This window comes from Atractosteus spatula, chromosome 1, assembly GCF_055471065.1.
Source record: "Atractosteus spatula isolate fAtrSpa1 chromosome 1, fAtrSpa1.hap1, whole genome shotgun sequence".
Lineage (NCBI taxonomy): Eukaryota > Metazoa > Chordata > Actinopteri > Semionotiformes > Lepisosteidae > Atractosteus > Atractosteus spatula.
In genome coordinates this window covers 46,603,770-46,625,388 of record NC_142706.1, presented here as the reverse complement: position 1 = coordinate 46,625,388, position 21,619 = coordinate 46,603,770, and the positions used below count along the sequence as shown (strand labels likewise).

At 41.6% G+C, this 21,619-nt stretch overlaps 1 protein-coding gene across 3 annotated transcripts in view; it reads left to right on the top strand.

Moving 5' to 3' along the window:
• The first annotated feature begins 282 nt into the window (after positions 1–282).
• elp1 (elongator acetyltransferase complex subunit 1) overlaps positions 283–21,619 on the top strand; it is a 32,117-nt gene continuing 10,780 nt past the window's right edge. For 2 of the 3 annotated variants that reach the window (XR_016091050.1, XM_088915878.1), the window contains exons 1-27: positions 283–377; positions 1,797–1,951; positions 2,215–2,367; positions 3,045–3,126; positions 3,699–3,779; positions 4,737–4,822; positions 4,902–5,001; positions 5,965–6,055; positions 7,100–7,223; positions 7,602–7,695; positions 8,793–9,023; positions 9,192–9,362; positions 9,741–9,840; positions 12,170–12,334; positions 13,135–13,241; positions 13,450–13,553; positions 13,883–13,936; positions 14,701–14,806; positions 15,395–15,510; positions 16,541–16,614; positions 17,192–17,270; positions 17,729–17,808; positions 18,470–18,607; positions 18,712–18,797; positions 19,216–19,364; positions 20,043–20,166; positions 21,194–21,291. Coding sequence is in view for 2 of the 3 variants with exons in the window: in XM_088915878.1 (XP_088772004.1) it covers positions 1,802–1,951; positions 2,215–2,367; positions 3,045–3,126; positions 3,699–3,779; positions 4,737–4,822; positions 4,902–5,001; positions 5,965–6,055; positions 7,100–7,223; positions 7,602–7,695; positions 8,793–9,023; positions 9,192–9,362; positions 9,741–9,840; positions 12,170–12,334; positions 13,135–13,241; positions 13,450–13,553; positions 13,883–13,936; positions 14,701–14,806; positions 15,395–15,510; positions 16,541–16,614; positions 17,192–17,270; positions 17,729–17,808; positions 18,470–18,607; positions 18,712–18,797; positions 19,216–19,364; positions 20,043–20,166; positions 21,194–21,291 (2,943 nt within the window). In the remaining variant the exon portion in view is untranslated. Of the gene's footprint in view, positions 378–841; positions 850–1,796; positions 1,952–2,214; positions 2,368–3,044; positions 3,127–3,698; positions 3,780–4,736; positions 4,823–4,901; positions 5,002–5,964; positions 6,056–7,099; positions 7,224–7,601; positions 7,696–8,792; positions 9,024–9,191; positions 9,363–9,740; positions 9,841–12,169; positions 12,335–13,134; positions 13,242–13,449; positions 13,554–13,882; positions 13,937–14,700; positions 14,807–15,394; positions 15,511–16,540; positions 16,615–17,191; positions 17,271–17,728; positions 17,809–18,469; positions 18,608–18,711; positions 18,798–19,215; positions 19,365–20,042; positions 20,167–21,193; positions 21,292–21,619 lie in introns of those variants that run through there. The other variant, XM_088915887.1, reaches the window with a different exon arrangement.

Here is a 21,619-nt window from a genome sequence, read left to right as displayed (position 1 = left end):
GAAAACGTAATAATGCAGTTAATCTGTCTGCAGTCTCCGGTATGCATTATTTCGGTATTGGCTCTCTTCATTTTTATAATAATAACAATAATATAAAAAATGATCAATAAAGGACTGACGTTGCCTCTCTATGACTTTAATCCGCATCACGATATTTTAGAAACACGATGAACAATAGGCGCAGACCCTACACCCAGAGCGACTTGATTTTCACCTCCAGACAAGTGAGGGAGCTATTGCACACTTTGAGCCTTTCCCTTAAGAGATTTTCCTTACGTCACGAAAAGGTTAGAGTTCATAGTTAGTGAGGTTGTCAGCGTGGTTGCTGTGTTATGAGGTGGTGGTCTACGTTTAAAGGAATTATATTATAATTTCAGGTATGGATTGTTGTTTAGGAGACGAATTAGCATCTGGTGTAAAAGCTGGAAAAACAATAGAGCTGTATGTCAAATGGAGAATATTTGTATTTTATTGTCTAGCTGTATATTAGTAATGCTGATTTACATGAGTGTTTATCGTTGAAACTTTACGGGATTGTTCTCTGCTTGAAGTGTGCGATTTATTAAAAGATCATAGGGCTGGGCATTTCCATTGTTTATATTGTCCTGCATATTTAAATCTATAACATTAACAAATTTGACACCTAAGACGACTGACGTTTTAAAAATAAGAATGTTCTGAGTAGTTGGTAAATAGTTTCTCTCTGGTACCTATTAGTACCTATCAGTTATTTATATCACCAGACATCATGCATTATATAAACTGTACCTTTTTACCAAAGACACAAAACGATTGTATATATTTGAAGAATACAAGAGCGTACAAACGAGAAGAAGCCATTTCACCCAGGTACTGTAGCTCCTTTGGTAGTTCCTAATTGATCGGATGATCTCATCCATCAGTTTCTTCTTGAAATAAGCGAGGGTATCGGTATTTGACAGTACAATTGGTTACCTAGGTACTTTTACAACCCTTTTTATATAAAAGTGCCCCCTGTTCTCCGTTTTAAATAATCACTTCATCGTATGCTATATTAACGGCGTATGAATATAAACATGCACAGGCAAGCTTTCACAAAGCATACAGAAAGTATGGTGTAAAACCTATTGTTTTTTGGACATGGAATTGGATCTTTATTGGTTCACAGTGTCCTTGATTTTGTTTTTAGTTTTTCCCGCTGTTGCATATTGCCTTCCTGAGACCGATTTTGTTACATTTTAATAAGTTCAGTTACCGGATCTTGCACTGTTACCGTGAACAGCTATACAGTGTCGAATCAAAACCGCACTTTTGTGACAATGTGTCCATACTTATCGGATTTTGGTGGAAGTCTGTATAAGATTGTTTTGGATGTGGGACCCTTTTCAGTTCTGAGAAAAAATGGCATAGCGCTTCCAAAAACGTGGAACATTTCTAAACAGTGTGACCTAGCAGCCAAAATCCACACCATGACAGACTTTAGTCATAAAACCTAAAAATCACATCAGCTTAGTTGTAAAGCACACTCTTCTGTACAGTCTCGTTGGGTCAAGAAGGGAATTTTTAGTCATATAATTTCTCTAAATGTGGACAAAATCTCATTTTGGGATCTTGCTCGATGGCTGAAAGATTACGGATTGTTTGCAACCAGCATTCTGACAGATTTGATTTCTGCTTTTTTCTGAGTTCTAACAGCCTAATTAGCTGTCATTGTGTTTAACAGTTCCCACACTGAAGAAAGTTCATTCCTTAATGAGACAGCAGCCCCCCTGAGAGCTGTCAGCGTCTGGATTCACTTCCTGGTGTTTGCTTTGCAGCCGACATGAGAAACCTGAAGCTATTGAGGAGCCTGTGTTGCTCGGAGCTGCAGGGAAAGGGCCGGCCACAGTGCTTGACAGTACGGACAGACACAGGCACGGTGTTCCTGGGGTCAGACCAGGCCGTCACAGAGCTCGACCCCCGGGGGAGACAGGTACGCCCCAAGAATCGCTCGCTGGCCTCGGCCGTTTCTCAGAAAGACCAAAAAAATCATGGGTACTGCCCCTGACTGACTGTTAACAGAGTGATTAGCAAACCATTTTCTTAATGAGGGCCACATTAGCCTTACCACTAAACATTGGACTTGTATAAATGAGAGTAACACGACTGGGATAATGAAAACTGTCTGCTTGCTTTATCCTAGTAAAGGTAGTTATGTAATGTATGCTTTATCCCCCCTGTCTTCTCCGTGTGCAGTTTGTGAATGAGGTTTCGCTGACTTCCGATAACTACCTCCCTGAAGATGGCAGTGGCTCCATTGTGGGCATCCAGGACTTACCTGACCAGGAGTCTGTGTGTGTGGCAACAGCAAGTGGCGATGTTGTCTTGTATAACCTCAGCGCTAACCAGGTAACTGCAGTGCCACCAGCTGCGCCTCTCCAGGAGCAAAATGGCTTTCTTTGAATGTGTTCGCCGGAGATGTCTGCAGGGTTTCACAAGTTAGTGCTGTCCTGTGAAATCTGTGAATTCTTCCCCTTTTTTAATTAAAAACAACAAATGGAAGAACATGTTACAGTACGTTAAAGAAACCAAGAGCATACGGACACTGACCACTAGATTCTTCAATAGCTTCTATCCACAAGCAGTGCGATTGGCGAACACATTTAGCCATGCCCCTTGGACCACACCTACACCCTCTACCTCATTATGATTTCTTATTTATTGCACATCTCCAGTCATTCTTTACACATCTGCATTGTTTACATTTAAACTGTTTACTTGTACATTGTCTACTGTTTGTTTGTATATTGTCTTGATGCACTGTCTGCACTTTGTGTTTCTACACATGTTTTAACAATCGAGAGACTTTCTGTAAGTAAGAATTCCATTGTACCAGTACATGTACCGGTTACATATGGCAATAAAGTTCAAGTTCAAGTTCTTTGTCTGATTTTTAAGGGTATTTGGTAATGTGAAAAAAATTAAAGCATCGCAAATGCACTGCCTGCGCTCTATCTTCAGTGCATGGAAATGTGTACATAGAATTTATCTTGTAAGCTGGAGCTCTGCTTCTGTGTGTTTGTCAGCTGGAGTGTGTTGGCAGTGTGGACAGCGGACTAACAGGAATGAGCTGGAGTCCAGACCAGGAGCTCGTTGCCCTCTCCACAGGTTAGTAGATTCGGAATTTACTGACAGTAAATTGATCAAGTAAATAGTTCTCTTTCATATCTCGCCCATCCTGTCACAGTGGTTTATTTTAAGCTTGCAGTGAGCATCCGATCTCTATACCAGCAGCAAAGTGTTCGAGGCGCTTGTCTCATTTGATTAATTTTTTTAAGAAAGGTTGGGGAGGAATGTCAAGCAGTCAGGATCCCTTTTGTGTCTTCTGCTCTGACTTTGGCCTCTCTTCCAGAAATGCTGTAGAAAGTCTCCAAACTGCAGTGGGAAGGCTGTGATTAGTTAGGACTGGGCTCTCTTTGAAACAATGCCTCCTGTGGCCTCCCATATGCTTGCAGGCATGTCATACTGTCCCACACTGTCTTAAGAGACGCACCATTTTAGGTAGAACAAAACCTGTCTAGGGTCATTATGTGCGTAAACTAATTCTTATTTTATAACTTGGTAGACATGCCATTCTTAAATGTTAAGACAAACTTCTTTCGTTCTTGGAGGCTCTGAAAACCATAGCCAGTGTCATGACGTGTCCTGTGTCAAGTTGTGTGTAAATTGTGTGACTGCAGGACAGGAGACTCTCATCATGATGACAAAGGACTTTGAACCGATAACTGAAATCAATATCCACCAGGATGACTTCGGCGAAGGTGTGTACTTGTGTGCCATGGTGACCTATGAACATTTTTGTCTTGCTTTTTGAATTAGCCTGAGCTGATTCAGAAATGTGTGTCACTTATATGGGACAATATAATTTAGTTCCACTTCAGACAATATGACAGTGATTGTTTTTAGATGGTTGTGTACAGCTAGGACACACTAGAGAACATACGTTCATCAGGAGTATGTGTTGACTTGTGTTAACCTAAAGCGCCTATTACATCTTTGGCTGTTACAGCCAATTTGAATAAATGCTGAGAAGAAGAATGTGTCAGGTTAACATTTTTTTAGATAGGAAAATTTACAGTCAGGTACAGTAGAGTCCCGATTATCCGACCTTTACGGGACCGATAGTATGTCGGATAATCGGAAATGTCGGATAATACGGAAACTGAATAGACAAATCATAGATTAATGGGAGGGCAGTGTATGTATGGAATCTGGTTTATTAATCTTATCACTTGTCATGTTTCTCAAATAATACAATTATATTAAGGGAAAATACAATAGGAAAAATAACACGCAATCACTGTATGTACAGTACAAAAATAAATCACGAGCTCAAACAAGCAAGCGAAGCTACTTCAATGGCAGTTTGTGAGGCACCGAGAGACAAAGCAACGTGGGATTGGGCTAAATATTGTAGCGCCCTCGCCAGACGCTTTAGCAGCTGCACCGTCCCCTTAGCTATGCGCAAGCACGGCAGGCTGGGGACGGTGCACCCTCTAAAGCGTCTGGCGAGGGTGCTACAATATTATGCATGCGCACACATACAATATATGGCATGTTGATTGGCTATGTCGGAGAGTCGAAGGTCGGATAATCGAGACTCTGCTGTAGTTAGTACTTCCCCTCAAAGCATGTACAGCCATAGACAGCAGCTTGTGTTTAATTGTGGACTTGTAGTCTCCCCACTGTCTCACCCAGGCTTCACCGATCTCTTTCAGGGAAGTTCATCACTGTGGGGTGGGGCAAGAAGGAGACCCAGTTCCATGGTTCAGAAGGGAAGCAGGCTGCTCGGCGCAAGACAGCAGTAAGTCATGCTGTAAGTGCTGTGCTGTTCACGTGGGGTTCCTGAGCACCGAATTGATCACGTTCCCTCTTTGTGCAAGGAGGTGCAGCCTGCTGTGTCCTGGGATGATCGCCGGCCCCGGATCTCGTGGAGGGGGGACGGGCAGTTCTTTGCCGTGAGTGCTGTGTGTCCACTCACAGGTAAGAGACAGGGTCCTCATTCAGTTTTATTACTGGAGAACGATTATTCCCAGAAGCTGGACGTTGGCCAGGGACCGAGACAAGCCTGCATGAAGGAGGAGGTTGAGCACAGCGAGCGCTGATGTTTCTCCCTTAGAAAGCTGAACTTAGAAAGGCAGCAGCTCATTACGTACTGTGGACTTGGCCGTAGTGTGAAGATAAATGGTTTGTCTCTACAGACCAAATAATTTCCTTTTTCTTTGATGAACATTGCAGTGTTAGGACCTTTGTTTTTCTAGATACTGTATGAAGGATTGAAATCTTTTTTTTAGTATGATCTTTAATAACTGCAAAATAGTCAATTGCACACTTTGTCAGCTTTCTCTGAATTGAGACAATAAATCACATGGATATCTTTAACACTTCTGGGAAAAAATATAAATCAATTTCTGCCTGGCATGATGTCCCCTCAAACACTTTGTAATATCACTAGAAGTTTATACAGTAGAAGCCTGGTTTATGGCTTAAATTAAATCTAAACTATCATTACTGTAAAGACAAGTAAGGCTAGGGTTTGTGTTATTTAGCTCTCTACTTTAAAGGCATCTCTATCTTGCTTAGTTCTGGTGTTCTGTCGAGAGAGGCATAGTCAGCTTTCTGGTTTAGCTAAAAGTTAAAGCTTTCAGTTTACTGAAATAAAAGCCTGAACTACAGGATGCATTGTTATCTAAAACTTGGTCATCATTAAATTTTCTCCCCACTCCCTTTGCCTCTTGTCAGTGTTTATGCCATTGAATCTTCTGTCACATTCTTCTGTTACATGACATAACCATGTGCTATACACAAATGTGAAACTTTGTACAACCTTTTTTTTCCTCTTGGCTCAGGTTTCCCATTTTGACTTGTGTGAACTATGTGCCAGAGGGAGATGGGGATTTTGGGAGTGACAGGAAAATTACGTTGTGTTATTCTGTGTTGTTTCAGGTGCCAGGAAGGTGAGAGTGTGGAACAGAGAGTGTGTCTTGCAGTCAACCAGTGAGGTGGTTAATGGCCTAGAGCAAGCTCTCTGTTGGAAGTAAGCTGCCTTTCTGAACTGTACTTGTGCACTTGTTGTGTTTAATATTAAATGTTTAATATTTTCACTGAACCTACCAGTGTTTAGGGTAGGGTGATGTTTGTTTTTATCATGTTCTGGATATTAATTTCTAACAAGAAAGGGTTTATATTTACCAATGCAAATATCACGTCTCACCCTTGTAAAACATGAATAATTAAGAATCAGTCTATATGAAGTAAGTGGAATCCTATATTATATTTTATTTGTAAAATATAACAGAATATAAATCAACCTACAGGATTCAAAAATGTTTTCTTGACACTGGATTGTAATCGTTTTTTATGATGGGTTAATGATGTAATGTACTGTATAGACTTCCTCAACCCTGTTTCTGAAATTAAACAACCAGCAGACTTAAAGCCATGATTTTTGACCTTTACAAGTAATGACTCTTGCCCTAGGCCCTAAACAAATCTCTCCACAGACCTGCTTATGAGCAGGAAAGTAAAATGGACCCTGTTGTTCTGTCATGGCCACGTACACAGCAGTACCTCTTACAGAAACCCCTAATATAAACCTGTGTTTCTAGGAGAGCTTTAAATGCGACATTAAAGTGTGTGAGTGTAAGGACTTTGTGAGTCCTGTTCACAAAGCTCAAAGAGATTGTATACCATTTGGACACTTTTCAGACATTCCTATTTTTTAAAATGGAGTTTCAGAACATGATAAAGCAAACAAGCGACATACAACCATTCTAACATTAAGGAAAACATGGTTTGTTTTAATATAACATGAATAAGTTCTATAATCTAACATTCAATGACCCTTTAAAATCAGATGCAAGGTCGTGTCAGCCCTGATCAGCAATTCCGATACAGAGGGCAGTACTGATGATGAGACTGCGTGATACAGGATGTTGTAGTTTATAAGAAACACCCCAATGGCCTTGGGATAAAAACTGATTAAACAGCAAGATGTGCTTTCAGCAGCAGCAATTTTCTTTGTCCCCAGAGTGTGAAAGGGCTTGAAATTAGACCGTTTGACCAGAGTGTCCTGTTTCAGACCCTCGGGAAGTTTGATTGCATCGACGCAGAGGAAGCCCAACAAACACGATGTGGTTTTTCTGGAGAAGAATGGGCTCCTGCATGGAGAGTTCTCTCTGCCCTTCAAACCGGAGCAGGTCAAGGTAGGCGAGAGAACATTCGAGCACTTCATGCCTTCATACTGGGCATTGAGACTCCCTGGTCCCATAAAATGTTCTCGAGACCCAAACTGGTGTCCTCCAAGATCCATATGTGCCTAAGATTTCTGTGCTTCAAACATGAGAAAACAACATTGTTACTGTGATACCCCATAATTCAAGAATGCTCTGCTCAGAAGGTTGCACCAGTGAAGACTGTGTAATACACCCAAAAAATACTAACTTTATAAGTTGTGTTATGGTTAAGGTCAATCTTTGTGCATTTTTTCCAAAAAGCTCAATCATGGAAGTTACGTGCAGACTCTGTGACTAGGAGTCCGAAGTTGTGGGTGAGTTTTCATGCTTCTGTTCCTCTGCTCGCAGGTGAAGGAACTGCTCTGGAACGCTGACTCCACCGTGCTGGCTGTCTGGCTGGAGGACATAATCTCTGATGGAGACCACCAGCCCAACACCTACAGTATGAGCCTTTCTCTTGTTACCTCAGCACTGATGCACTCTAGTTTATCCATCGTTTCAACAGCAGGCAATTTTTACAGCACTCTCTAGTGTCCACTCTCTAACTCAGGTGATAGAATGACCTTTAGCATATATCATGGTTTCTTTTTGGAAGATTTTAATATCACAGGGGGATCGTGATGCGTTTGTGACATTAAGTTAAGTACATGTATGGACATAGGATTTTTATTTGTTTTTGTCTTAGTTTGTTCTGAACTCTTTGATTTATGTAGCTTATGAGAACTGTAGCTGCTTTTGCCAGATGAACTGAGATTTCCCTATGAATAGTTTGAGAGGTGTTGCCCCTTCTAAGAAAAGTGATCAAAAATGCCATATTCTGTACATCAGACACCCAGTTACAATAATGTTCCAAGTAAATATATCTTGCAATATTGTTGGTAACAGCTATGGTAATTTTTAATAGATTTCTTAAGGCAGATACTGAGGATGCAAGTTAACAAAAATTAAAAAGACACCACAGCAAGCAGCTAGACAAGAATTGGCCTGCCTTCTCCATAAGTTTACATTTGTCTGACTTTCAACTGCTTAATAAGGCACAAGACAAACCCAGTCCTTGTGTGAAAGCAACAGAACAGATTTGAAGTTTGGGACCGTATTTGTCTTCTCGAAGTAGTCGGTGAACAGCAGTGTTCAGTGTTCATTGTTCAGCAGCGTAGCATGTGAGAGTTAGGGCTCTGGAGTTGTACCAGGAAGATGGTGGGTTGAGACCCCTCAGTGGACATTGGCGTTGTACCCTTGAACTAAGAACTTTCCTCCTGACGGCTCTTGTCCAGCCAACTTGCAGTGTACTTCAGCTCCATTTTGCCAAAGTTCTTGTATTCTAGTAAGGCTACAGGAAAGTAGTTTCTGAAGAAGAGCCATGGACACTTTCCCGTTGTGACTTAGAGACCAACTTGCCATATTGCTTCTTTCTACCGGTCGGTTATTTATTGTCACCAAAGCATTCAAAAGTTTGTTTCGAAGAGAAAGCGGCAGCTCCTCGAAGGAGAGGCCTGCGTCCCTGGTTTCACGTCGGATCCTGGGTTCGTGCTTTTGCAGTTCAGCTGTGGACCGTGGGGAACTATCACTGGTATCTGAAGCAGAGCCTGCACTTCGGAGACGACCCGCTCAAGGCTCCAGTGTGCGTGGCCTGGGACCCAGAGCTGCCTCTCCGGCTGCATGCCCTGTGCCAGGGGTGGCGGTACCTGTGCTATGACTGGACCTGGAGCGTGGATCGCAGCGCGGGGGCGGACTCGCGGGATACCGCCAACGTAGCAGTCATTGATGGAGGTAAGGTCGTGCAGGAGACGGACGTGTCGCCCCTAACAGAGCTGCCTGTCTGTTAAAGAGGAGACAGATGAGAAGGAGATGTTCTGTTTGCTGTTTCTGACCACCTCCTGGTGTCCGCTGTAAAGTGCGGGAGAAAATGTTAATGTGGTTTCCTCTTGTGTCTTCCAGACAAGGTTCTAGTGACCACCTTCCGGCACGGTGTGGTACCCCCACCCATGTGCACATACCAGCTTCAGCTGCCCACTGCTGCCAATCAGGTGACCTTTCACCCCGAGCCAGGGAAGACCAATGACCTGGCCGTTCTCACCGCCAGTGGCCACATCTCAATCTACAGCCAAGGTGAGCCCTCCCCCAGTTTTCATTAGATTTCTGTGTGCAAACTCTTTTTTAAAGCATTTTGAAGTACTAAATCTCCATTTAATGAGTGTAGCCACATACATTAATATTAAAGTACATATTGTTTAGTTCTTACGAATATTATTTATGAAGAATCATGTCATGTTATGTGTCATGTTTCTGTAAGTGCAATTGTATGCAATTTCTGGAAGAGCTTTTGGTCCCATCTGACTTTGTAATTGTAATCAAAGCCTGAGATTGATCCTTTTTGTGTAAGTGATCATGGAGCCCTGTTCTGTCTTGTCCAGTCCTATGTTCATAACTCATATCCCAGTAGTATTTTCAGTTTGTGATTAAAAAAAGGTTTGTGCTTCCTTGTAGGGGCTGCCAGCCATGAGGATCCAACAGTTAAAGTTGGGGCGGTTGGAGGCCCCGGGTTTAGAGTTACTGCACAGACACCTGCGCTGAAGAAAACATACAGGTGCAGTTTGAATTATTGTTGTAATTGCGTGTAGGAGAAGTTGTAATAGTAGTGGAGGCTGTATTTTGTAAGGATGCAAGAAGTCTCAGGACAGCTTGGTGAACTTTTGAAATGTGTTTATTTCATGTCGAAAGGACTTTTACAGAGAAAATAAGAACAAACCACCAGTGTTTTCTTGCGATACTCTGAATACAGTCATTGTCAAAGGGTTTTGGTATGTGTACACCCCTGATCAGTCTTTTCTGTTACAATAAATATTGTGTTTAGGACAGATAGATTCTTGTGTATGTATTTAGACTACACATGCAAATTGCCATATGCTTGAAACACTTGGCCTTGCCTTCAGTTTGCTCTGAAATGTCAGATATTTTTTCAGAACATTTAACACAACAGGTATCTATCAATTGTCCTCAGCATAACCAATTTTCCTGATCTTAACTACATTTAGAATGAAGCCTTTCACACACAGAGATGAAACACTGTAATTTCCTGTGTTTAGCCTTCAATATAAAAGAAGCAGGGAGTGGTTGAACTCCTCACATGGTCATTTGACACCAGTTTCTCCAAAATGGCACTTTGGCAGGTCAGAATTGTGCTGCTTGCCATTTCCTCTTGCCTTGCCATCTTCCTCTTTTTTTCCATATTGGGTTTGTTTTGGAAGTTCTGAGTGGGTTTCATTCCATTGTTTACCAAAAAGTAAAGATTTAGGTGCTAAACCTTGTCTTCAGGATGTATATCACTGAGAAGGATGAAAGTACCATCCCCTTGCTTGAAAAGTGTTCACTTCTCTTACCAGATTACTTTGGCTTTATAGTATCACAGGGTTTAAGGTCTACGTCTCGACACCTGAGCTGTCGAGCAAAAGACTGAAATTGCCTTGATCTGTCAGGCCGTAAATTACGGTGTGGTGGCTCTGTGGCTAAGGATCTGCGCCTGTGGCTGGAAAGTTGCCGGTTCGTATCCCGCGACCGACAGAGGAATCCTACTCCGTTTGGCCCCTGAGCATGGCCCTTAACCCCAACTGCTCCAGGGTGGCTGTATAAATGGCTGACCCTGTGCTCTGACCCCAAGCTTCTCTCTCTGTCTGTGTGTCTCATGGAGAGCAGGTTGGGGTATGCGAAAAGACAAATTCCTATTACAGGAAATTGTATATGGCCAATAAAGTGATCTCTCTTATCTTAAAATTGTTGCCCACAACACATTCAAAGCTGTCTTGTTGTTTGCACTAATGAAACATTTGTATATATCTGACATACTACCAAACTCAAACAAATAAAGAACTCGTGAAAAGTCTTTATAAACCACATTATGTTGGAAGTTTTTCATGAGCTGCTTGGAAAGGCAGCTGGCTTTCTGCCGACATTCCTGCTCACAGAGAGCCTGAGTTGCTGGTCTCTTTAAGTGAACGTATCAAAGGACCAGACAATGAACTTGGCAAGCAGTCTTAACTCCTGTATCTACTTCCCCATGATTTCTGGCTGTGTGATGGATGAGTGAAATTTCACATGTCCACATGTCCTTGTGTATACACTATTAGTGAGGGCGTTGTCTTAGATTTAATCATTTTCTACCCAGACAGCATTTTTTTCTGACATATACAAAATACCAGCGTGTTTAAAGGGGAACTGCAGCCCCAATTTCTCAGACCGGTTATTAAATCTCAAAATCATTTATGTCATTCATTCATTGATGTTATAGAAAAATTGGATGAATTTTTAATTAAAGACACAATCATGGACTTTGTAAAAGTACTGTAAGTTGCCACGTTGTCGCAAACCCCTGGTCTCTCCACAGTCGAGAACAAGAGTTCCCACGAATGGTGTGATGTGGCCCTTCCTGCTCACTAGTCACTGTAATGACTAATATAATGCAAGTATGAGCAAAAAAGTAAAGGTTGTGCAGCAGATATTTCACCACAGAAATGTTCCAACGTGATCTGCGTGCAGAGTTAACAGGTAGTATTTCTCAGCAAAACTGTCTCGAAATCAAGAGCAATATTTGTATGGGATTAAAAGAGATGTATTCACAAGCCTGCTTATTTACAGTGTCATAGCGCTGCAGCACATCACCTCAAGTTTTGTTGCCTTGTTCTGAATCTCAGAATATAGTGCTGGGCATACCTGGAGATTTCATCTGTTTTGTGATGTAAATTGGAGGTTTTACAAGTCACTGTGTACATTATACTGTTAATGTGGTTTGAAATGCACTCATCAATGTTGATTCTTTCTAACCTCATTAACGCGCTCAGCTGTGTCGACTTGTTCAGTGTCCTCCTAGTATTCCAGAAGTCAGTACAGGTGACTTCATGTGCCCCCTTGTTCCCTTGCAGCGTGGCGCTGGGGGAGGACCTGCAGCCCCTCGGCCTGCGGCTGCTCACCTGGCTGAGGGACGACACTTTCCTGGTGGTGAGTGGTGGGGAACGGCCCTCTCAGTCCCGCCTGCTCATGCTGGCTCCTGCAGGGGAGGAGAGCCCACCACACAGCCTGAAGACCAGGTACTGCGGCCGAGCCTTCCTGCTTCCTCTCCCTGCTCTCCTACAGTAATCTCTCCCACTGGCACATGTTCCCTGTCAGAGTACTTCCACATTAATCCAGATGAAGGCAGTTTTGGCAAATTGTATTCTAACTTGACCATTTTCCGTGATGTTTAAATATTGCTGTTTAAGCCTTCTAAGGTGGCAAAAAAGAGGTGTGGGCATGATGCCGTTCGCTTCCCTTTAGCCTGCAGGACTGGCAAGTCCAGAAGGACATTTTGTGTAAGGCAAAATGTATAAATAATATTTTTGGTACAATTGTGAAGGGGGAGGCCAAGACCCATCAAATTTTAATTTTGATTATAAAACCAGGGTGGCACAGTGGTCAGTGCTGTTGCTTCACAGCTCCAGGGTTTTGTGTTGGAATTTGATTCTCGGAGGGTCTCTGGTGTCTGCTCACGGTCCAGAGACATGCTGTTGGCTTTAATTGGCATCTCTGTTGCGTGCGTGTGCTTGCATGCATGTGTGTGTGATGGACTGATATCCCAAGCAGGCCGATAAAGAGCTTGGTGATCCTGGATGGATATCTGTGTACAATTTAGAACGCTCAGATGTGATCCTTCAAAACAATTTTGGTGTAACAACAGAGAACTTATTGTGGATTATAAGTCAAAGTATATGTGTTGTCTCCATTACTCCCAAGTTGGTGCACAAGTTGATATTTACAGCAGGTGGGGGGTAAAACAAGCAAAGGTCGCCGGCGATTGTGAATTTAAAGGAAGCAGGGCACAGGGAATTCACAGCTTGTTGCTGATCCCCAGGTGCTCCGTCCTTGTGGAAGGACATGTGATCAGCGTGTGTCCCAGCCAGAAGAGTGAGACTGTGGCCCTGCAGCTAGAGGACGGCCAGATCAAGAGGTTCCTCTGGGGTCAGTCAGGCCCAGATCATGTCGCAGTATTTATATCCTTCTTGGCAAAATTATCAAGGGGGCCGTGTTTGAATTTCAACCATGCTAGCCGTGTAGTAAGGAAATGTAGCTGCCGAAAAGCTAAAAGGAATTGGCAGTATAAACACAAGGCAGAAAACAGATCATGAATGTGGCGGAAGGGGTTTTAACTTGTTTGTGCTGTGTGCAGAGTCCTTAGATCCCTGTGTCGGGGAATGGCGCACCTCCAGTGGCGGTGCCCTGCGGTTCCCTCAGCCCTGTGTGCAGACAGCCTTGTGCACTGTTGCTGGGGAGGTATGTAAATACTGTGCTTGCAGTACTGATCAAGTAGTTAAGATATATCTATCCCAACATACTGTAACTTCTGAGAATATTACCCAACTAATTAATTTTTAAACGTTAGGTGCATGTGGGTATTATAAATGCTACATATATCATTATATGATAAACCTTATTTCGGTTATACAGGTGCAACTCTTTCACTGTATAACTATGACCTAGAAATAATGTACTCTTAATTGACGAATTGCCCTTTCTCAAGGAATGCTGTCTCCAAGCAAATATGGAGTGTTTTTGTTCGTTCATGGGGAAATGTGCTTATATTTGGTGCCATGTTTTCACAGGAGCAATTATTGGGACTCAGTGACAGGTCACGTTTTTCCATCGGTGATACAGAGGTGCAGTTAACTTTTTATTCTCTTTGCTTTTCAGCAAAGTCTCATGCACAGGGTACAGTTAAACAGGAAGGGCTGAAGTTACAAGCTTCAGTACGACTGACACATGTAATTTAAATGAGTAGGGTTTTCTGAACTGCATGCCCAATATCATTGTGTACCTTGTTATTCTTTTCAGGTCAATTGATATTGGTGTAGAGTATTTCTCAATATTGTTACTGGAAGCAGCATAGTCAAGAGGTTACAGTGAGCCTAAGTTATTGGAGCTTTAGATTTCAGGTTTAAATCCCATCTGAAACACTGCTGCTGTACCCTTGAACAAGGTTCAAGGTGGCTCAGCTAGTCCTGACATATAAATTGACAAACTTATCAGCCAGATATATTAAAGGCATCTTCAGAAGAGCTGCACATGTTAACAAGATGTCAAAATGTGAAATGGAATAGAAAGCTTAGGTAAACACGAGGTGTGCAGGAAAGAGAAGGATGTCAATAGAAATTGCCTAGTGATATTTATTAAAGTACTTTTTCAGTATTTGCTTAAGCTTTTATTTTTCTTCTGGGTGCATGCAGAAATGAAAATATTCCATGCATGTTTCATGCACGTGGGATTTCCTTGGGTGGGAGGGAGACTGTTTGGACATGGGACATGATTAGTTTGATTAGGGATGATTAAAAATAATAAATTTCATATCCTGAGAATTCTTGAGAATGTGTTTTGACACCACAGAAAATTGAGATTAGAGTCTGCGCTCATTCCTTTCTTCCAGATATCCTCAAATATCTCATCTTTTGTTCTGTATGACAACTTTCTCCTGCTTACAACACACTCGCATACCTGCAGGTGTTTCAATTTACATGAAACCTCAGTAAAAGGTAAAATTGGCTCCTTTTTTAACTATTTAAGATGGGTTGGTTAGTATTTCACGTTGAAGGTGGGGGAATGACATGTTATAAGGCATATCCTGTTATATTTTGATATCAGGTTGTTGTCCATTCTTTCACTTACTTGTAAATTCTACCTCTTCCCTAAACTTGAGGTGGATTTCTGATCAGATCACTCAATTCACAAATATTTTAGCTCCTCACATATGAGAAAGAAACAAATAGAAGTATGATCCTTTGTAGGCCACATTGGGTTTTTAATTAACATTAAATTAAATTAATGTTTCTTTCACTGAGTTACAATTTATTGTTTTTTTTAAATTACTGTACAGTTCATAATGAAATAATCTTTTAAAGAAATCTTTAAAAATGTGACTGGCAGTGTTGTTCGTTTTTTTATCCATTGATCTTCTGAAGATTTTACTTTTGCTTCAGCTTTCATGACATTTCTTAATGTGCATTTTAATATTACACTGATTTTATATGTGCTGTATATAAAGAACTAAATGTGTGCAGGCAGCTGATGACTTGTTGTTTCTCTCTGGCCGTCCGTGTGTGTGTGTGTGTGTGTCCTCTCAGGGCTGCAGTCTGCGCTGAGCTCTGAGGCCGGGCAGAACGATGAAACACTGCGCCGCGTGGAGAGGGGCTCCCGCATTGTCACTGTAGTCCCCCAGGATACAAAACTCATCCTCCAGGCAAGTCAGCCCGTGTCACTGTACTTGACAGCACTACACACACAGCTTTAAAGGGCTGCAGGCGTGGAGTGGTGCGTACAGCTTTAGACTAGAACTGGAAGGTTAGGGATACAGGACTCATCGCTGGAGAAGCATCTAAGGTGCCAAGATCAATCCAGTGAGTCTGCCCAGTACCTAGATGGGATACCTCCTGCGAAAGCTAAGGTTGCTGCTGGAAGAGGTGTTAGTTGGGCCTGTAGGTGGCGCTCCCCCTGTGGTCTGTGTGGGTCCTAATGCCCCAGTATAGTGATGGGGACACTATAAAAAGGCACCGTCCTTTGGATGAGACGTAAAACTGAGGTTCTGGCTCTCTGTGCTCGTTAAAAATCCCTGGTGTTTCTCGAAGAGTAGAGGTGCTACCCCACTGTCCTGGACAAATTTCTCCCTGGCCTTTGCCAATCATGGCCTCCTAATAATCCCCATCTATGAATTGGCTTTCTCCCCACTGATAGCTGATGTGTGCTGGGTGTACTGGTGCATTATGGCTGCCGTCACATCATCCAGGCAGGGGCTACTCATTGGTGGTGGTGGAGGGGAGTCCCCATTACTTGTAAAGCGCGAGTGGAGTTTCCAGAAAAGCACTATATATGTGTATATGTATAGTGCTTTTCCAGAAAAGCACTATATATGTGTAAGGAATTATTATTAATTATCAAAAAAAGAAATTGATCTTTATACAATTCAGGCATTTCAGCAGGCTTGTGTTTACAATTGCTGTTCAGTTGAGTAGTATAATAAATCTTTTTTTACATATTTCAAGTTGAACTATGTTCACGATGTTCTTTAACCACTCTCTTACTGAAAGTGGATCTGCAGTTTACAGTGTATTTTTGGTGCTCAAAAGAAATACGTTACAACTTAGGATGAAGCAAGGCCAAATCTTTCCGCTAACGCACAGCATATTTTTTTGTTGATGTTCCGGGGAAAACATAATGCCGCTACTAAGACAGAACTCCCTTCTTCTGCTCATTTCCTTGCTGGAACTCCATAGATGCCTCGAGGCAACCTTGAAACCATCCATCATCGTGCGCTGGTCCTGGCACAGGTCAGGAAGTGGCTGGACAGGTAGGTTCTCATTGTGGGATTAACCACACAGTTAAAACAGAAGAAAGCCCCATAAAGCGCTCTCAGGACACATAACAGAGGAGAACGCACAAATCAACTCGATGGTAGTATGGTCCAGGGTAAAGCTGGGGCACCCACTTCAGTTTATTCCCCACCTAGTGCCCAGTGTTGAAGTACTCTTAGTGTTAAGATTCAGTAATGGATTAGCTTTAGAGTTCCAAAGCTAGGTTGAAGATAAACTGAGATTAAAGATGGTGTTGGAGCTGGTCTTAGAGGCAGTTTTAATTATCACTTGTGTGTTAGGGTTACATGCGTACTGTAGATCATTTTCCACAATTCCCAATCACAATATTTTGGGACCTGTTTATGTTTGGTTTTCAGATGATGGTTAGAACTGAGTTTTTTGGGTCATTAGTTTTTGGCACTTCACATTAAATAGGGATGTGGTATTTTCAGACACAAATGTTAATATAGCAATAAATATAATAAGAATATATTATATATAATTTGTGGTATTTCTGTTATAAGATGCTTGTTGTTTGCATTTTAGTGTTAAAGCAGATTCTTTTTTTTGCAGGCTAATGTTCAAAGATGCCTTTGAGTGCATGAGAAAACTAAGAATTAACCTCAACCTGATGTATGACCACAATCCCAAGGTTCCTGTTTTCATCTTTACATTGTATTTACAAGTTATTTCATGACAGTAACTTCATGGAAAATTGTAGGCATTGCTACACATCGTTTGAGGTGTGAGGGCCTTTCAGACCTAAGAGCACACAGTATCACAGTAGCTGAGACTGGTCAGCTGCTTTAGTGCTTTTTACTTTTACACTGAAAGAAAATAATGCATTCAACTCCTGTCCAGTGTGTTGTCACTTTGTGTACATATCTGTGATTGTGCTTATTAAGCATGTAAAGTGGTGGGGAAATGCAGTTCTCAGAAAAATAAGGGCAACTGTACTGGGTTACAGTTATTAGGAGCATAAACTTTAACACATCCTTTTGCTGTAACCATAAGCACTGATCATTTGAAATATGCAGCCTTATTGGTTATTTGTTGCTCTTAAACAGGCTTACAAGCACTTTTCTAAGAGGCTCCAATTTCCCTTATCAGGTGTTTCTGGAAAATGTTGAGATGTTCCTGAAGCAGATTGACTCAGTAAACCACATCAACTTGTTCTTGACAGAGCTCAGGTGAGACAATCTCTGCTAATTTTTAAATTTCAGTAAGAAGTGTGGACTGTATGTAGTAAATATTCAACTCGATGTGTCATCATCTGGAGCTTCATGAAGCTGCCCACCCCCCCCCTACAAAAAGCACTCGCAATGAAACCCACCACATTTGTTTGGGCTCCGTTTGTGCTGTTAGATGTGGCATTTGTGGTGCTTTAGTTCCTGGCACACAGCGGCTTATTTCTTGGGGGATGTGATGTCACTCAGCCCTCATCTCTTCAGTATGGCGCAGCAGAACCAAACTGGTCTCGTACGTTTGTTCAAAGTAGAGTCTGAGGCGCTTTCGTTCCAGAGAAGGTAGTACCTTCTTTTTTCAGAGTGTCGAGTGACTCTTGTCACCCTTGTAGGCAAAATTTTCAAAGTGAACTTTGAATATGTTTTATGTTCATTTTGTTGTCATGTAGTGGTGAATGTGGGATTTGCTGACAAGCTGGTCTCCAGGGTATGAAGTCCTTGTCTAGGAAAATACTAAAGCAAGATCTAAGAATTCCCAAATAATACTAGTAATGTCTAACATTTAAACCACAATAGGAAATGAAATGAAATTTGAAGATTTTCTGTATCTAAAGGCAACTGTGTATTGCCTGTGTTAAAAAATGTACTTGTTCTCTGTTTGTTGCAGGGAAGAAGACACCACAAAGACCATGTACCCTTTTCCTTCATCCAGTGCTCCTCAGACTGCCTCAGGGGCCTGTGGGAAGAAAGTAGACATTGTCTGTGATGCCTTGAGAGCGGCTATGGAGAGTGTTGATCCAAACAAGCAAGTCAATTCTTCTTATTTCTGCAGATTGTTTTATGCACTGTTGTGGAATGAATTTTGACCGCACCAGTTTTTTCATCATTTATATTTTGTTTTTACAACAGGTACTATTTATCCATTCTAACTTCACATGTGAAAAAAAGTGTCCCAGAACTGGAAATCGCACTACAGAAAGTCCACGAGCTTCGAGGTAAATATATTCTCTTTTGAAACTCAAATAGAAAGGACAAAAAGCTGGTTCTTATTTTGCCTCTGTGTTTCAACAGCCCAATAGGGGCTTTTTTATACAGTATCATATTTGATTTTAATTTTCCTGGACTGCCTCAAATACTAATTTTATTTTCATGATGCAAACACAAATTGTGTGGTGCCCTTTTCTGTACTGATACAATCAAATAAAAAGACACGTGCATGATCACTGCTTCAGTCTGTCATGCAATCTGTAGCCAAACTGAACAGAGTGGATCAGTAAGAAGCTCTTACACCCCTCCTGTGGACCTGAAGTGGTAATAAACTCTTCAGGTTCTGAGCATCGAGGCGGGTACAGTTGGTTTTGTGTAGGAATATGTGGTTTGTAGTCCATCCTGGTTGCCTCCCTGTGTTCTCAGTCAGCCCCCCCAGCATAGCCATTGCAGTGAGTGCGGAGGAGGCTCTGAAATACCTGCTGTTTCTGGTGAACGTCAACGAGCTGTACGAGCATTCCCTGGGGACCTACGACTTCGACCTGGTGCTCATGGTGGCGGAGAAGTCCCAGAAGGTGGGTAGGGTGGGCCCCAGCAGTGGTTAGGTGCTGTTCTGGCCTCTCGCAAGACGGCAAGACCTCTCTGTGCTTAACATTTTCATAGCTTTGATTTCCTTTGTCATTATTTTCAATGGCTTGTCTTTCCTCTTGTTTTATTGAATGCTCTATATGCTTTGTCTTTAGGACTCATCGCACCTGTTTGTGCTTTTGTGATGTGTAGTGCTAGCTGTGCCCACTGTCATCAGTTCCCTTGATTTTTGTCCTGCAAGTCCCAGTATGTAGGATTCATATTGTTTTATGAGTCCCTGTTTGACCCGTTAGGTTTTAATTAGTCAGTTTGTGTCTTCTCAAAGCTTTGACAAGAGCATATATGATATTTTGTGTTTTTTATTGGTTATTTAATGTTATCGGCCTTTGAGGATGAAGGACAGAGGACATTATTGAATTGATGTCTGTTTTCTTATATTTTAATCCTGTGTAGGAAAAGGTCACATGGATTTTTATCTTTGTTGGGAATAGTCAGGTCCCAATTCTGTTTGTAGTCTGCAATTTATTTTTGTTAGTTTCTGCTTAGACAGTGACGAAAGCCGAAGAAGAGGGAAGAGTACAGCACCTTTATCCTGTATTGAATTGACTTTTATTTTTTCACTTTGATTATTCTTCTAACCATTAAGTATCTCTCTACCTCTGAAGGATCCAAAGGAATATCTACCTTTTCTGAACACTTTGAAGAGAATGGAAACTAACTACCAGAGATACACAATAGACAAGCATTTGAAAAGATACAAAAAAGCTTTACAACACCTCAGCAAGTGTGGTAAGGGTCAACTCTATTTGCACTTTAATAGTTAATTAGATGGTCATTAAATAACCATGTATACTGTATATTAGTGCAGAAAAGTAAAGCAAAGCAAGTGTTCAAGTACTGTAAGTGGGTGTCCTCTTAATTGTGATAAATGAGAAAAATGAGCCACATTATCCTTTTCCTCTTTGCAACTGTTACAGCTCTCCTAAATGTCAGAATCACTGTGTGAAGAAGACAAGTCTTGTCTTTCATTATTGAAATCAAATGTGATTCTGTCCAACAAATCTGTGCCATGACTCTGTGACACAGCACTGTTGCTCGACCTCTTGTTAAGGTTTTTTCATATTCACTTGTTCGTCGTCATCTATCAACACATGTCAAGGAAGAGACATCTATTTGGCTTTTTTATTGACTGGCCCTGACTCAGCTCTGGTGTAAATGGATTCTTACCTGTCCTTGATGATGAGTCAGGGGTGGAGATTAGACAGAATATCATCCTGGCACTCATAGTGTCAGAGTCACTTTATCTCTTTATCCAGCTAATTAGTGTAACCTTCTCTGTGTGCTGTATCACAGCGGGGTTTGTTGTAGGCCTGGTGTTCCTAAAAGTGTTAGCATTGAACAAAAATACATTTGAACAAACACACATTCACTGAAGAAACCACAGTTTTGTTATTTTTGTTATACCTTTGGTTGCTGCATGTGGATATGTTTGTGCAGAGGACCACATCACTAAACGGTGACAGGTTTTGCACTTCATGTTTGCTTCTTGCCTGTTTTGTGACCCCTGCTCTTCCACACTGGTGATTTAGCCACAGACATATCATTTGGTTTTATGTCAGTTAAAGCACGCAGAGCTTAAAGTATAGTGTGGCTTAAAGAGTGAAAAATCATATTCAGAGTTCTGAGATTTTTCTGTAAAGCTCCTAACATAAAGAAGCCAGGTTATTTTAATTATTGTATTATTTTCTAGCACGTTGGATGGGATCCTCTGCCTTTCTTAGCTTAATAGTAATCCCTTGTTGCTATTACATCCTAGGACCAGAACACTTTGCCGAATTTTTAAACCTGGTGAAGGACCAGAGGTTGTACAGTGAGGCTCTTAAGCTGTATCCATTGGACAGCCAGCAGTACAGGGTAGGTGCAGCATTTTTGTTTCTTATTTTCTAATACTAGGTTATCCCACTCATTTGAAGGCCATAGCAAGCAGCTATTTCCAGTCTTTCTTCCTATTTAAACATGATGTTGGTCTGTAACAAGGAGGTGAGGTGGGGTCTTCCAACAGAGGGTTGCTCCTCTGAAAGTGTGTGTCACATGAAGTGCCTACTCAGTTTTATTGAATTCCAAATATGTATGCTCATGTTGAAGCGAATGCTTTTAATCGGAACCGGAGCCCCTAAACTGAATACTTCTGTGAATAAAAGAAGTCGGCAAACACTGCAAAGAAAAATCTGAAACTAAAATC